Raw genomic sequence first — 16,432 nt, 5'->3', positions numbered from 1 at the left:
TGTTGGTGCAAAGCCTGAAGCCTGACCCAAACTATCATATTTTCAGCTGCCTCATATGTAGGCAAAGGCTGGACAGGGAATTAGGAGGACCAAGGAAGGATTGGTATCTTTAAATTATGGCAAAAAATATTGTAATACCATGGACTGCCACAAAAAATATATATGTCTTGGAAGAAATACATCCAGAATGCTCCTTAGAATAGTGATTCCTAACCTGTGGTATGGACCTCTTTGGGGTCCCCTTTCACAGGGGTCACCCGATTCATCACAGTAGCAAAATGACAGTGATGAAGTAGCAACAAAAGTAATTTTATGGTTGGGGGGAAGGGGGTCACCACCACATGAGGACCTGTGTTAAAGGGTCACGCCATTAGGAAGATGGTGAGAGTTGTTTGTGTGTTTTAATGTACCTTAGACATTGTCAAGAAGGACCAGTTTCTGGAGAAGGACATCACGCTTAGGAAAAGAGACGGTCAGTGAGAGAGAGAAAGGCCCTCGGCCAGCTGCACTGACCCGTGGCTGCCACATGGGCTCCAGCATAGTCACCATTGTGAGGCTATCCCAGACCCGCAGAGCTTCATTCTGTTGCACGGAAGGTTGTGATGGATCAGAACCAACTGTGCTGCACCGATCCACAAAAGCTGTTTGGAGGAGCGAGGATAGAATATAGGGATGTTTCCATTCTGGGCGATCCAGGAGAATGAGTGCACTAGGCTACGGCAGTGTAAACTCGGTCTATCCTAGTGAGTTGGTTGAGGACCACCAGTATGGTTGTTAATGGCGTGGCCTAGCATGGGCCTGGATGTTATTATCTTCGGTGACCTCACACTCTCTAGTGGGGCATAGCAGTAGCCTCCAGGGAGGTCTAACAGGCCTCCTGCAGGGGTCTGGATTGATTGGCTCCTCCAGGGAAGCCTAACTGAAGGCTCCCAGCAAGGCCTAGAAAGAGTAGTATCCGCCCATAAATGATTGGTCTACGGCCCAGCAGTGGGTTATGACCCTGAAAGGGTTACATGCCTGCTGAAAGAATAGGTGGATACAGTCGTTCTTCACAATAATATTGAATGACTGTGTTCTCTTCGGGGAGTGTTGTATCTCACAAACACTCAGAAGCTTAGGTATTTGCAGTATGTGTTGAATAACAATAAAGCAGCGTTGACTATGTGCACATGGTCAGCTTCTCCGTGCTGGCATGTCATTCCAGTCTGCATCAGAAGGCAGCAAGACTAGAATCCCAGGGACTAATTTGAACCCAATCTTTTATTACATAACAGTGAATTTTGTATTTAAATAAAAAAACAACAACAACCCAAACACACTGTTTCATCCATGGCTTCCATAGAGATCACTATTGTGTCCTAGAGACCTTGAGGGACAAAACAGAACTGGCCCTTGGGTTTCCAATGCTGTCAGTCTTTACCATAGCGGACGGCTACATCTTTCTCCTGCAAAGCAGTAAGATTTGAAGCGCTGGCCTTTCAGTGTGCAACAACTGCACCACTTCAAAGGCATCCTTCCGAATTCTAGAAAGGAATATAAACTTCTAAATTAAAAGTAAGAACAAAAAAAATTACAGGAAATTTTTGAGAGCCAAAGGATTAGAGACATAGAAGCGATGTTTGCAAATCCTCCACAAGCAGCCTGTCCATAAGTTCTGCCAAGAGCAAATTAGAGGATGTCTGTTGGCTGTTCAACCGCAGCATGTGAGGTAGTTAGTTTATTGTGCCAACCTGGCCGATAAAACACGTGTGGGGTTAATTGAAGGGCAGAGGGATAAATGGTTTGGTGAACCTTGCCTTTCTAGTTCTCGGGTCTCTTGCTTTCTGATGGTCGGACCAGGGTGCAGCTGCCTTAGCCAGTTCCCTGCTTTAGCTGGCAAGGCTCACTTCCTGCAATAAATCCCCAAGTAGAAGCCACATGGACCTACCCTGATGCAGCCCTGGGTGCTGGAGCAGCCATGTGGAGAGCCCTGCCAGCACTGAGATGCTTACGCATTCACTGATTTGGCTTCCCTCCTGCAGTCGGCATCATAGTGTGTGTTTTGTGAGATGGAGGAGGACTTTGTGGACTGGTGTTGGACATATGGGTTAATGGGTTAATGTTGGACTTGTGGGCTTGGGTAGCACTGGGTTGGGATGTTTTCTTGATGCTCACTTACCCTTCATATAAAACTCTCTCTTACACATGAGTTTCTGTGGATTTGTTTCTCTAAAGTACCCAGACTGACACGTGATTGCTTAGATACATCTGGGTTCCCATAAGTCATGATGGACACCAATCAAACTTGTCTATATACGATTCAATGAATCATCCCAGAGGGAAAGACAATGTTCACAATAGCCTTCAAAATGTGGAGGTACCCCCAAAAATGTGGTGGTACCTCACTGATTCATTGTTTTATGGGGAAAGCGTCCTTGGCGTTCACAGGACTCTAGCTGCTGAAACGTCCCACTGAAAAGGAGAGCACAAGAAGGTTTGGGACAGGGCAGCTGTTGCTGGCAGGGTAGGTAATGAAGGCAGGGAGAGATCAGGTGCCTGTCTCCTACGGGTCCCTGGGAGAGATGAGCAGGAAGCCTGTTCTCATGCAGTACAGATCAGAGGCCACAAAGGGGACATGGCCTATGGCAGACATTCAGCTATCATTCCTTCTCCGAGGACAGCCCTCAACCAATAGGGTTTAGTCCTTGGAACCAAATTTTAAAAAAACAATGACTCCAGTGCTAAGCAAGACTCCATCACGGGCTGCCCTGTCACCTGGCCTGCCCATCCACCGTCATTTTGCCAAAACTCATCTTACAACTGCTGCTGTCGTTAAGTGCTATCGGGTCCACTTTCTATTCACAGCTCCCCACGCGATGGAGTAGAACTGCCCCCTCGGGCGTCCAGGCTGTACTCTTTAGGGGAGCCCATCTTCAGGGCTTTTCCCCGGCAGACCTATGGGTGGGTTCAAACTGCCAGCTTTTCAGTTTACAGTTGAGCACATAAACTCGGCCCCACCGGAGCTGTCGATCTGACAATTAATAGTAGAAGGGCAAACAAAGCCAGTTTACCCTATTGATTGCCAGGCCTTTCTTCTGAGGCACCGTGTGATGAAGGCAAGCTGCCAACTTTGGGGTTAGTTGTCATGCACTTAACTGTCTGTGCCCCCAGGGACTCCTGAGAGCAAATGATGACATTTCTGCTGTTAAATTCAGAAATTGCTCTTACATCGCTTAACATACCATGACAAGAAACATCCCAAATACTGGCCTCTCCCTACAAGTCCGTGAATAGTTTAAGAAAAAATAAATGGCCAGCCTAAGGTTGTGTGTCTGTGTCATAGAATCAGAGCCAGTTAGCTAGTTTGCCCTCCTTACCTGGTTCCTGGACGTGTTAAAGTACTGCCTGGTGAAAGCCAAGATATCTTCCGTTTCGGTCCTTGAAAGGAAGTTGGAGTCTTCTTCCGGCCTGAGGCTGAGTAGGCTGTGCAGGTAAAACGCGTACTCTGTGTGACTCAGGTTGGGCTTGGAAGAGCAGATCTCGTCCTGATGAATAATGTAATAGAGGAGGAGAGGAGCCACTCGCTGCAGCGCTTCCTCTCTGAACTCATCTTCCGAGTCTTCTCCGGCGATTAGTAACAGAGCATCTGGTTCCACGCACTAGTCAAACAGAGATCCAAGACAAGGTTAGCAAACACTCGTGACGACTCCCTCTGATTGTATCCAGGGCGAGGGGAAAGGCGGGCAGGTGCAATAGATGGATTCAATGAAGATGGTTGTGCTTTAGCTCTGACCTCATGCTGCGGCCCTCCACAAAACTCCCAAGCCCACTGCCGACAGCCTGAGGGTCTGATGCAGTGGCCCTCAGAAGGTTTACGAAGCTGCAAAGCTCCGAGAGAGCAGGAAGCCTTATCTTGCTCCTGCGGAGCCCCTGGTGGGTCTGAAGTGATGATCTACTGGTGATCAACCAGGGCTTATTCCACTACCCCACTAGGACTCCTGATTCCCGCCCAGGGAGCTCCTTTTCCCTAGGAAAGGTCCCTGTGTCTCCAACTACAGTAGTCACGAGTTGTCCGTTGGCTGTCAGGGATAAAACCGTGACCCTAGACTCTTCCCATAAAATTCAAACTCCTTATTTCTCCCTACATTGTTTTCTCTATGGTCTAGTTCCTATTGACCCGCCCTCCTGCGACTCAACTTGTTCCCCTGGGGTTTTCTGTCATCTCCACCAAACCGTCCCTCAATATGTTTCATAGCTACTTGTTCCTATCACTTCTGAGGTCCGTGTAAAGCCTCACCTCCTCAGGGAAGCCTGCCTGAACCCCCTGGGCAAAGGAGAAAGTACAAGCACTGGCCCATAGAAATACAACATGAGCCACACACACCAGCCTTCATTTGCAGTAGCCACACAGGAGCCCTGGGCAGGGGACACGGCTAAGGCGCTGGGTGGCTCACTGAACGTGGAAAAAGCTCGGAAGGGTGGCCCGGTGATCTACTGCTGAAAAGGCAACCATGAGAAGTGTGTGGGAACACAGTTCTGTTGTGACACACCTGGGCTTGCTTAAGGCTTAGCTAAAGGAAATCAATTTAACGAACACATCTGATTTCCTCTTGGAGCTAGGATGTGAGCCCTTCAACATCAATCAAACTGCAAACGCCATCAAGGAGCAGTTGTACAGTCTCTCTTACTGCACCCAATCTTCCACATCTGGTCAGTGTTCTGTGATTTCAAGCACATCTCAGGTTGGAGGGGCCACATAACAAGTGCTCAACAGCCGCATGGGGGCTGGTGGCCACCAGGTCGGACAATTCTGGTCCAGAATAATACCATTTTGATTTCCATCGTGGCACAAGTATTAAAAAATTACTTTGTCTGCTTGTGTGTTGGCTTGTCTTCTGCGTCTTTATTAGGGCAAGGTCTTATCTACGTTGTGCAACACTCTGTCCCCCATCTCTAGTACGATGCAGACACTTAAGTGGAATGAAAGAGTGAATGGTTGAATGAATGAATGAACAAATGAATGCCATCTCTCCCTCTTCCATGGTCCTAAGAGCAATGATTAAAAAAGTTTCCTGGATACCACATATCTGCTCCCAAACCACAGGCAAATCCTTGGGGGGTCTAATCCGAGCTTGCCTGGGAGAAGAGGGTGTTTGTGGTGATGTAGTGCAACAATGAGGGAAACATGGGCACAGGGGTTGTGAATGGGGACTGTCCTCAATGGGGCCGAAGCGGCCTTCCTTCATCGACAGTGGGGAGCTCTCGGGAATTCTGCTAGGGTCAGCGAAGCAACGATTACACAGCATCCGCCCCTGAGAGTAGACTTGGCAGTCGTGAGCCTCAGGGGATTTGTTCCACGATCTCTAAGTACTTTTCTCTGAGGTAGAAGCATCTGGGGTTCTAATTCCACGTCCATGTGCAACCCACTGAGAAACAGCTGGTACATGCCGTCTTCGTCAGGAAGAAACAAATGTCATGCATATCCAAAGCAAAGCATTAATCACATTCTTCACAGAGCTGAGCGGACTCCACGCCCTCCCCCACTGAACTGTAGCGGGCGGCGTGGGGGGGGCGGCAGACTTGGAACACAGGTTCCTCTTCAGTGCCAGCTCACAATGTGGGTGTTTAGCTCCACCACCTAAACCTCAGCAGCCTTTCTCTGTCCCCTGAGTGACCCATGAGAAAAATGCAAGGTTTGGTTGCCAGTGGCAAGGCTTACAGCAAAATATCAGGAAGCCATTCTTCTCATGGGGGTGAGAATTTCTGGACTCTTTTATGAGATTTGCATCTGCGAGAAAGAATCTTAGTAAAGAGAGCCTGTGGCTTCAGGAATTAGCATAAGAAAATACTAAGGCCTACTCGAGCCCTATGTAACCAGTTGCCAATAAGCAGACTACCTCACCTGTGGGTACTTCATGCCTATTAGTATGGCGCTGTGCTCCACTGGGCTTTCAAAGGCTTAGATTTCGGATCTAGATTCCCAGGCCTGTCTTCTGAGGAAACCAGAGTGGATTCAAACCTCCCATTTTTCTGTGGACAACCAAGTTCATTAACCACCATGTGCAATACCCAGAGACAATTAAGCTTTAAAGCAAGATGGAGGTTGATGATGAGTGCTAGTATTTCAAGTTTATCACTTATTTTAAGATTTGGTTTGGTTGCTAACTTTTTAAGCAAGGATTCATTTATTACAGAGAGAGAGACTTTAGTAGAATTTTGCAATGACTTCTTGCCCCTCCACCCCAAATTGGTATCAAGATCCATCCCATACAGCCGACTGAGACTCGGTTAAAGAAAACTAGACCAGCTTAGGAATACTCCACTGATTTTCTTTTAAATTGTGTCAGGTTTGGCATAAAGTGTAAAGGGAAAATGAATGGATTCTATGAATTAGGATGAAATATTTCATAAGGAAATGCATTTTGGAAGGGAAAAGAGAAGAAAATGTGAGGACAAAAGCTACGGGGTTAAATCAAATATTCAGAGACCAGAACCAGTTGCCATTGAGATCATTTGAACTCAGAGCAAGCCCAGGTGTGTTAGGGTGGAACTGTCTCCCATGGTGGATCTTTCAGATGTAGAACGCCAGGCCTTTCTTCCAATGTGCCTTCTGGTGGATCCACACCTCCAAATGTTTGGTTAGCAGCTGAGTGGGTTGTCTTTGTAACCCTGAGGACTTGGGACTGTCCAGATACTTAGCAGTAATGACCTTTCAGTCCCTGTAGTGAATCGGACTAATTGATAGGCTTTGTTTATGACTTACTCCAGGTGAGAGTCTCCTGAACAGAAAGTAATCCATCCACTTCTTCATTGGCATAATAAAACAGTGGGCTGCTCTTCGGGGTGGGAAGTGACCCAACAGCAGTGAGTTTGGTTTATTTAGCCCAAGATTTCCTTAAATGTGACCTTGAGGGATGGAGTAATGTATAAACCCATTGCCTGTGCTTCAGTTTTTAGGTTTCTGTGTAAGAAAAGCAGTGGCCAGGCATTTGTTGTAAAACTCAAGAGAAGGCTGGCACCTCTTCCTTTTTCTGCCAACAGAGAACTGGGAAGATACCCGTTGGTAGTGGGCACAGTCCCTTAAGGGCCCCACTTGATTTAATGGCATTTCTGACTGTCAAAGACATCTTCATGAGAAGAGTAAACTCAGACAAAGCCTGACACTGTGCACATCTGATTCCATGAGAGTTAGGACGTGTGTGTGTGTATGTGTGTGTGTGTGTGTGTTCATGTGGGGAAGGCGGTGGGTGCAAGTGCGGTGGGTGCAAGTGCAAGTTGAGGTGAAGATGGGCCCTCTGTAATGGAAGTTTTCCTCCTGGAATGTGCCTGCGAATCACACACAGTGTTTCATGACAAATTCTGACCCTCTGGGGCCGAGGGAAGGGGTATGGGTGCTCATCCAAACAGGAGGAGTGGGGGTGGGAGTGTGCAAAGGGGGACGTGGCGGTGCTGAGGTTCGCCTTAAGGCTTAGAATCGTTACTGTGCTTGGCTGCTAACAGAAAGGGTGGGGGTCTGAGTCCCTCCCCAGAGGCCCCTCAGAAGATCTGCTTCCCACAAACCAGCCATTGAAAATCCGTGGAGCACAGTTTCATTGTGACATGTCTGAGGTCACCACGAGTTGGAATCCACTTAGAGGCAACCAACTCAGAGGTTTGGCTTGTTGGTTTGGCAGGTGCATCAGAGGTGAGCCGTTCACAGTGCCCCTGGAAAAGGAGGGACCCGCCACTAGTGACTGTGAGATAGAAGGAGCCTAGAGTGTGTGAGCTCACATGACTGAGCTAATTAAAACACATGCCACCGAAATCACTAGGAGAAGGCACCAGTGAGGTATGATGGGGAAGCTGAGCCTACGGAGTTCATAGGCTCCCAAACTTATTTGACCTATCAGCTACTTTTTAGGAAAAGGCATTACATAACCCGCCTTTGGACATTAAAAATCATTTATTCTTTAGGCCATAATCCAGCATCTGCTTTGGGAGTACCTCTCTTTCCCACATGACTGTTCAACCTGTAGGGGCAGTTCTACTCTGTTCTATAGGTTTACCATGAGTCCTAAGGGATTGGATGGCAGTGGGCATCTCTGGATGGTTTTAGCATGCCTGAGGGTTGGTAGCACTCCCCTTGGGAAACACTGGGAGAGGGACCAAGTCCTAGCACCCATTGGGTGCCAGAATGGGCTTCACACCGGTTGTTGACTGAGTCCAGATAGCTTTCCCATCACCATGTGGGGAACCCATGGAAGACAATGATGCTCCCCTTAGCCCAAGTAGAATTCATTCTCTTGGAGTTACTAAATCCTTTACTAATTCATTGAAACTCCCCTGTAACCGTGGGCGGAGGGAGTGGGTAAGATATGACAAAATAATAATCATTTATAAATTATCAAGGGTTCATAAGGGAGGGAGAGCGGGGAGGGAGGGGGGAAAATGAGGAGCTGATACCAAGGGCTCAAACAGAAAAGCAAATGTTTTGAAAACGATGATGATGACAAATGTACAAGTGTGCTTGACACAATGGATTTATGTATGGATTGTGATAAGAGTTGTACAAGCCACAAATAATATGATTTAAAAATATTTTTTTTAAAAAGGAAAAGGCATGAAAAGTAACAACGTTCAAAGGCAGAGTGGTCTCCAATGGATTTAAATTATTGAGGGTTAATCTTGAGTTTCTATCCAGAGCCCAAATGTAATCAGGGACAATTACTCCTCTCCACAAATCCAAGACACCATTTCCCTCTTCTTCTTCTTTTTTTTCACCTTAAGAGTATGGATACATCCCTGTTAGCCACTCCTTTTACCCCACAGAATTTCCATGTGAACCCTCTCTGTCAGAGAATAAAGCCTCTAAAAAGACTCAACAACAAGCTAACGTCTCATGGTTTGCTATGGAGCTGGGGTGCTGGCGAAATCATCAGAAGCAAACACCCTTTGCTTCTCCCACCTGTTGATGAGTGCTAGGCAGACATCCCAGAGCTCTTCACCGATGGGGACAGCGCTCCACGGATTGAAGATGCCCTAGGAAGCGGGGCTGAGGTTCAGCCCTTGTTCACCTCGGTTCATGTCACAGGAAGGGGAAATGGTGGCAGCCTGAGGAGGAAAGCATGAATGGCTACCTTTCACATCCTGGGAATGAAGTGAATTCACATGATAGGGAGCAAAACCACATCAAACCTGCTGCTGTCCAGTCCGGTCCAGCCCTTAGCGACCCCGAGTAGACCTGCCCCATGGGGTTTCCAGGGCGGAAGGGCACCGTGCTTGGTGAAGCAGTAGGTCAATGACAAAAAGGCAACTCCTCAACGGTGGCCGCCACCCTGGGCTCAGACAGAACAACGATTGTGAGGATGGCACAAAATGGGGCAGTGCTTCCTTCTCTTGTCCAGGCTGGATGGCGCCTGACCACAACGATCTTTCTGGAAGCCTCTCTCTCCTTTCAGTTAGCAGCCCAACACTCACTCCACTGCCCCATCAGGGCCCCTCACATGGAAACTGGCTTGACCAAGTTTACAGAAAAGAATAGTAAACCAATCCCTCTTTAAAAAGTTAATTAAAAAAAGAACAATTCTACCTTGTTCCATTCTCCTGAGTAAAACTAATAGGTGCTCTGGCTTGCTAACCACAAAATCAGGAGATCAAAACCACCAGATGCTCCCCAGAAAAAAGATGAGATTGTCTACTCCCAGACAGATGCACTGGTCTCAGGACCCCTAGGGAATGGTGCTAGTCTGCCCTATTGGGGGGTTATGAGCCAGGATCAACTCAATGGCCGTGAGTTCCATTGGTCTGGGGGAGCAAAACTAATACTCAACCAGCCTAAATACCGCACCTCATGTCATTAGCAGAGCACATTCGCCTGAAGCAAATTCTCAGGGGACCTGACTAAGAAACAACTCCTAGTTATTTCCAGTGGGAAGTCTCCTCCCGCCCTCCCCCCCTCTTAGGTTCCTGGCTATATAAATAAAAATCATTCCAGCAGATTTGCCTATTATAACACATGTTTTCTCTTGGACCCTCTGGAGATTTTAATAATTGTTGAATTACTTATTGTTTGCACAGAGTAGAGAAAAATCCTCTCCGCGTGCAAGACCATTCTGTTATGAAAAAAAACAAAACAGGAAAGAAAGAAAGAGAGAAAGAGAGAGAGAGAAAGAGAGAGAGAACTCGATCTGGAAATGTTTTCTCCTGACCTACGCATAGTGGATAAAGTCTGCCAAAATGTATTCGGGGCTTATTTCCTTCTGCTTTATTTATTTATTTGTTTGTTCATTTGTTTATTCATGGGCTCATTCCGGTGGGGGTGGGGGGGTCGCGCGGGTCCAGACAGGCATGGTCAAGAGCCCTTGGGGTCTTGTTTGCAGCCATTTGAAGACCTGGGCCCTACAGCTTATGCTGCTGTTCCTTCCATCCCCGCCCCGCACTCCCTGCCATCCTGCTCATCCACCCTAATGGTGACTTTCAACCCCCACCGCGTTTGTCTTGCACTCCAGTGACCCGGGCTTCAGCACCACGGCACCAATGTTAGGCCGCCCCCCTCACTTCCCTTCCGGGTGTCAGGGTTTTCATTCCTAGGTGATTCTCTAACTCATTCCCTCCGCGCCACACACACATCAACCGATGGTCAGCAGAAAGTACTTAACATTGCAACTTTAGACAAATAGACAAATAATATTAATATTATTTACAAATATATTGATCATAGTATTATATTATATAACTATTATATTAATAATATTATTATTAGATAACATTATTAAAAACAATACACAGAATTAGAACATGAGAAAGAAGAGAGGATGAAAAGATCACAAGTAAATATCTCTAAGCCTGCAGCAGGGTTCAATATTTCCCTTTGAATGAAAAATGTTCTCTTGGCATGCCATCTATCTAAGGCCAAATGATTCGGTGGATGGTACATACGGGGATTATGCCTGCCCGGACATGGAAGGATTTGCATCAGATTTGCTTTGGGATCCATTAACCCCTTGTAGACATGGCCTAGTCACTGATACCAGTTCGATTGCACTGACCAGATCGCAAGCTTCTCCCATTCCATGTGTCCTCCGAGGGCACCCGGCTTCCTCCAACAGTGTTTTCAGGAGGCTGTGTGAGGTGTTCAGGCCTGCCCCAGCAGAGAGAACTCGCAGGACATCTGTCAGGCTGTCCTGAGGTGAGTGATTGTCCAGTTGGGTCGCCACAACGAGGCTGAGCAGCAGCAGCACCACCAGCAGCCTCAGTGTTGAACACCGGCGCCAGAAACCCATGTCTGCTTCCTGTCGTTTGGGTCCGTCTGGGAGGGAGACAGAGAGTAGGGTGCTCTTCCCAGGGCAAGTTTGCAGCCGGAGAAACGTCTGTGGCCAAGGGGAAAAAAGAAAGGCTTCAAAGATTTTGCCTGCCACAAGAATGAAGGGATTCAATTAATTGGCTAAGCGGATTTGCAATAACAAGGATTTTTTTTTTTTTGTAGTAACAGAGAATCTGTCGCTGTTTATAACCCTAAATGGCACAGCACTCCCAGGGCCGTACACTTACAGATCATAGAAGATTAGCGAAGGAAATTATTTAGTTGTCTCCTCCTGAACTGTTAGTGCTGTAATGTGCCCTTGAGTTTGATTCCGACTCATGGTGGCCCTGTATGATGGAGAAGAACCGCCCCCAGGGGGTTTCCCAGACTGCAACCTTTACAAGAGCAGACTGTTTGGGTTTTTTTTCTCCAGAGGAGTGGCTGGGGGGCTCACACCACAGGCCTTTCTGTTACCAGCAGAGTGTTTAACCATTGCATCCCCAGGGCTCCTTGAATGGAACACAGAGTCAAAAATTAGGGAGGGTAAGTCTCCCCGTTTATCCTGGAGGTGGAACAAGTCTTACAGAGAAGACCCTTTCCTTTGAGCTCACTGTCTGGTAGAATTCCAGATGATACTGTGTCCCTCTTACTAAAGGAGGAGAGAAGGAAAGAGAAAATAAACTCTAAAGCACCAACATGAAGTCGAGTCACAGGGTTTGAGACAACAGGGCCCTGGTGGGGGTGGGGGTCAATTTGAAACCATCAGAGACTCCATAGGATAAAGGATCGACCTGATGGCAATGAACTTGGCTTGGTTTGGTGTGGTTGGAGAGTAAGAAAATAAGCCCTTCCAGGAAGTCTTAGTTACTGGAGTCCGATCTATCATAGGAAAGCACCAGCATTTCACGGCCTTCCACACAGAGAAATCCAATCCTTCCCTCCCTGGTCGTTAGGGGTGGTCAGTATTTTGGAGTCAATGTGCTTCGAAAAAACCAATCTGCAACCAATTGCTTATGGAATGCCAAGCGTTAACAGCTTCTCGGTTAGATCTTGGCCGAGAGACGGGCTAATCATGACCGTGGGTTAGTCACAAGAATGAGGGATCGCTTCTGCTGTTTAAAAAAGAGTTTAAGATTCTTATGCTAGCATTTAAACCATGTCAGATGATCCAAACATTTCTAAACCCAATACTTACCTCCAGAAGAAAGATGAATGCTTCTTTATCTGGAGCTGCGCGCAGCCTTTAAAAACTCGGAGAGTAGTCCGTGGTGACAAAGTTCTCCTTTTAAAAATTCTTTGGTGGTGCCCTGGGAACTGGAGAGGATTATTCAGCCTGGGGAGGTTTCCAGTTGCTATGGAGAGAGCTTCTCTGAAGGTTAGAATGAAGGTGGGTAAAAGCGAGAATGCTTTCTGTCTGGCACATTTTCAGAGTAATCAAGTAAACGTGGTGAAGGGACCAGATTTTTTTTTCTAGCCATATTTACCACTGGACTAAGGATTAACTACAGTGAAAGGTGGAATGTAGATGCAAGGCTTTCATATTTCAGAACGGGAAGGCTATCTATCAGGATTTTTTTTCTTTCCTGGTTGATCTTTTGATAAATGTTCCATCTAGACTCAAACCAAGAACTCGTGGAAAAAGACTAGCTCTTGAGACCCTTCGGTATGTTGGAAGGTGCTGTTTTGTTGTGTCTTCAAGTTGCTTTGACCCGTCGAGGCCCTGTGCAGAATGAAAGGAAACCCCGTCATGGTTTCTATGGCGAAGCCCATGGTTGCAACCACTGTGTCAATCCATCTCCTTGGGGGCCTTTCCCTTTTTGCTGCCCCTCCACGTTACCAAACATGAGGTCCTTCTCCAGGGGCTGGTCTCTCCTGACATGTTCAAAGTAGGTAAGCCAAAGTCTTGCCATCTTTGCCTCTAAGGAGCACTCTGGTCTTCCTTCTTCCAAGACAGATCAGTTTGTGCTTTTAGCAGTTCATGGTACTTTCAATATTCTTCTCCAGCACCACAGTTCAAATGCACCAATTCTTCTTCTGTATCCTTTACACAATGTCCAACTTTCAAATGCAGATGAAACAACGGAGGACACCAGGGTTTGGTCCAGGGTCTCCTTAGTCCTCAAAGTAACATCCTTGCTTTTCAATATCCTAAAGAGATCTTGTACAGCAGATTTACCTAATGCAAGTCATCTTTTGGACTCTTGGCTGCTGCTTCCACAAGCATTGATTTTGGACCCAAGCAAGATGAAACTATTGAAAACTTCAACCTTTTCTCTATTGATCAGGATGTTACCTATTAATTTGGTCTTCTTTACACTGAGTTGTCATCCATACTGAAGGCTGCGATCCTCGATCTTCATTAGCCAGTGTTTTAAGCCCTCCTCCCTTGCAACAAGCAAGGTTGTGTCCTCTACATACACAGGTGCCACATTCTTCTTCATATAATCCAGCTTCTCTGATTATCTGCTCAGCCTCCAGATTGAATAAGTATGGTGAGGGGACACAACCCTGACACATGCCTTTCCTGGTTATAAATGATGCAGTATCTCCTTGTTCTGTTCACACAACTGCCTCTTGATCTGTGTACAGCTTCCATGGGAATACAGTGAAGTGTTATGGAATTTCCATTCTTCTCAAGGCTATCCAGAGCTCTATGATCCTCAGAGTCTAATACCTTTGCATAGTCAAAGAAACACCTTTGTGATAGTCTCTGCTTTGAGCCAACATCCATCTGCCATCAGCAATGATGTTTGTTCATTGCTGATGTTTCATGTTTGTTCCACATCCTCTTCTGAATCCAGCCTGAACCTCCGAGAACTCCCTATCGAGGTACTGCCACGTGTGTTGGGTGCTCTTCAATAACATTTGACCGGCATGTGACATCAGTGCTATTGTTCTATCATTTAAGCCTTCTGTTCTATAATTTAATCTTTCTTTGGAATGGGTATAAAGATGGATCCTTTCCAGTCAATTGACAAAGTAGCTGCCTTCCAATATCCCTGACATAGATGAGTAAGTTGTACCAGTGCTTCATCAGCTTGTTGAAACCTGTCAATGGGTATGCCATTCCCGGAGACCACTTTTTGGCTAATGCTTTCAATGCAACCCTATGTGCAACGGAATGAAACATTGCCCAGTCCTGCACCATCCTCACAGTTGTTCCTATGCTTGAGCCCATTGTTGTAGCCACTGTGTCAATCCGTCTCATCGAAGGTCACTTTAAGGGCCTGGCTCTTTTTTGCTACCCCTCTACTTGAGCGAGCATGATGGTCTTCTCCTGATAGCACATAGTTCATGCAAATAGTCTTCTCAGATTGAATCCAAAGAATGTGTTACATAGGTGGGTGATTCTGTGTTGAGTCCTAGGAATGGGCTACAGGAGATGCGGCAGAGGGAATTAGAAGAGAATGAGATGGGAGTAATCCATCGCACCAATCAGTCATTGGACATGAACATTGAAACCAACGGGTGGGTGATCCTGAGAGAAGGCTAACGTTATAGAAACAGGGAAGACAGAATTCGGAGAAAAATCTCAACTTCTCTTGAGTCATAACCCACTGTGCAGCACTTGCCGTGGGGTGATGTTTCTCTTGTGCTCCAGGGTAAGATGAACTGGTGTTCGGTTCCAGAATTGCCAGTCAAACGGTGGAGAAACTGAAGTTTAAAAGTCCAAATTGAGAACGCAGGGCAAACAAGACAAGCAGGGAGGGAATGGGCTCAAGACCGGAGGGGGACTGGACCACAGCACCCAAGGCTGGGGCCTTCTAAGTATCATTTGCAGGTTCAGTCTTACATCACTTTTAGACCTTGGAAGGTTGTTACTAAAGAAAACAGTTCACTATCTCCTGTCCTTCAGTGACCTCTATGGTTCTACTATAACCTGGTGTCTCTAAATTTCTGCACTCTGCTTCGTTCCTGGAATTAAACCCTCATTTCCTCACTCATTTCTAATTGGCATGTCACTAAATCGGTCCTCCATCCCAGAGACCAACTGCATAACCTGCCCAGCGCTTCAGGAGTGGATCCTGATTTGTGCTTTGCAGTCTTCTCAGGGGCAATGGTCCTGCTGATACTTGGCTACTTTCCCTAGCCCTCTATTCCAGGCCAATGACCAGCTGAGATGTCTCCTGTGGCCTGGCCTCAGAGTCCCTGATACTAGAGACTTCCTCCTTAGAGGTCCCCAATGAGTTATTGTCTGCATAGAAACTCCTTAATAAAAAACACCAGTCTACACTGCCCTCACACTTTGGCCACATGACTCCAAACTGCACGAAATCCTTATGGTCACACCCCTGCTGCTCCATTTGGCCCCAAGTGTGCTCATGGGATGATGTATAGCCAACTCTTCAAAAGTGAACCAACAATAGAAGTGTATGATGTGAAAATGTTATATCAAGAACACTACTAAATAAAAGAAACTGAAGTTGACCAATGGTTACCAGGGGAGAAGTAGGAAGAGTTTTTGCTCAGGGGGGCATTAAGTTTATGCTAATGGTGGTGGAATACTTTTGAAAAGGATATCAATAATGGTTGCACAACAAAGTATAATCAATGCCACTGAATTATACATGTAGAAGGTGGTGAATTGGAAAATATGGTGTTGTGTAACTTTCTGCCACAGTTTTAAAAATTTACACTAATAATGAGTACAAGGAAGAAGAAAATGTTTTAAAATTGATTGTGGTGATGATTGTACAACTAACTCTTCTTGATACGGTGGGACTATTGAATTGCAGGATATGTGGAAGAAGTGCCAATAAAACTGTGAAATAAAGCAAATGGGCTGGAAAAATAAAATAAAATACATGCAATGTTCCCTTATACTTCTTAAAAACTTAAGTGACTGAATCCTGTTTAAGAAAATCATGAGAATTAGCTGCAGGACATCGTGTTAAAGAACACTCATTGACCACAGCAGAGTGGTGTCTGCAGGGCGAGGCTATGTCTTCAAAAGTAAAGGAAACAGGAAAGTGTCAAGTATGTGTGCTAGTCTTAATTTGCTTATTAATAGGCAACCTCAAAAGCAAGCAATGTGAACGGGAGTCCAATGACTTTCGATCCCCTGACATTCGGGTAGCAGTGTTCCTCTTCTCTCTCTAGGGCATTGCAGCTTTAAGTTCAAAGGAGTATGTTAGCTCCTTTCATCTGCAACCGCTGTATTTAACCTCACCT

General features: G+C 46.3%; 1 protein-coding gene across 1 annotated transcript in view; it reads right to left on the bottom strand.

The window, feature by feature from the left end:
• Nucleotides 1–12,495, bottom strand: part of SLC39A12 (solute carrier family 39 member 12) — a 76,817-nt gene extending 64,322 nt beyond the window's left edge. The window contains exons 1-3 of the mRNA XM_004716020.2: nt 12,456–12,495; nt 11,007–11,327; nt 3,357–3,638 (exon numbers count right to left, since the gene is read on the bottom strand). Of these exons, the coding sequence (XP_004716077.1) occupies nt 3,357–3,638; nt 11,007–11,240 (516 nt within the window). The 5' untranslated portion in view covers nt 11,241–11,327; nt 12,456–12,495. The remainder of the gene's footprint in view (nt 1–3,356; nt 3,639–11,006; nt 11,328–12,455) is intronic.
• Nucleotides 12,496–16,432: the final 3,937 nt, after the last annotated feature.

The sequence above is a fragment of the Echinops telfairi genome, unplaced genomic scaffold (genome assembly GCF_000313985.2).
Source record: "Echinops telfairi isolate 266 unplaced genomic scaffold, ASM31398v2 ScPeMD7_7473;HRSCAF=8511, whole genome shotgun sequence".
Lineage (NCBI taxonomy): Eukaryota > Metazoa > Chordata > Mammalia > Afrosoricida > Tenrecidae > Echinops > Echinops telfairi.
Note: the sequence above shows the minus strand (reverse complement) of the source record. Positions and strands in the feature narration are given on the sequence as shown.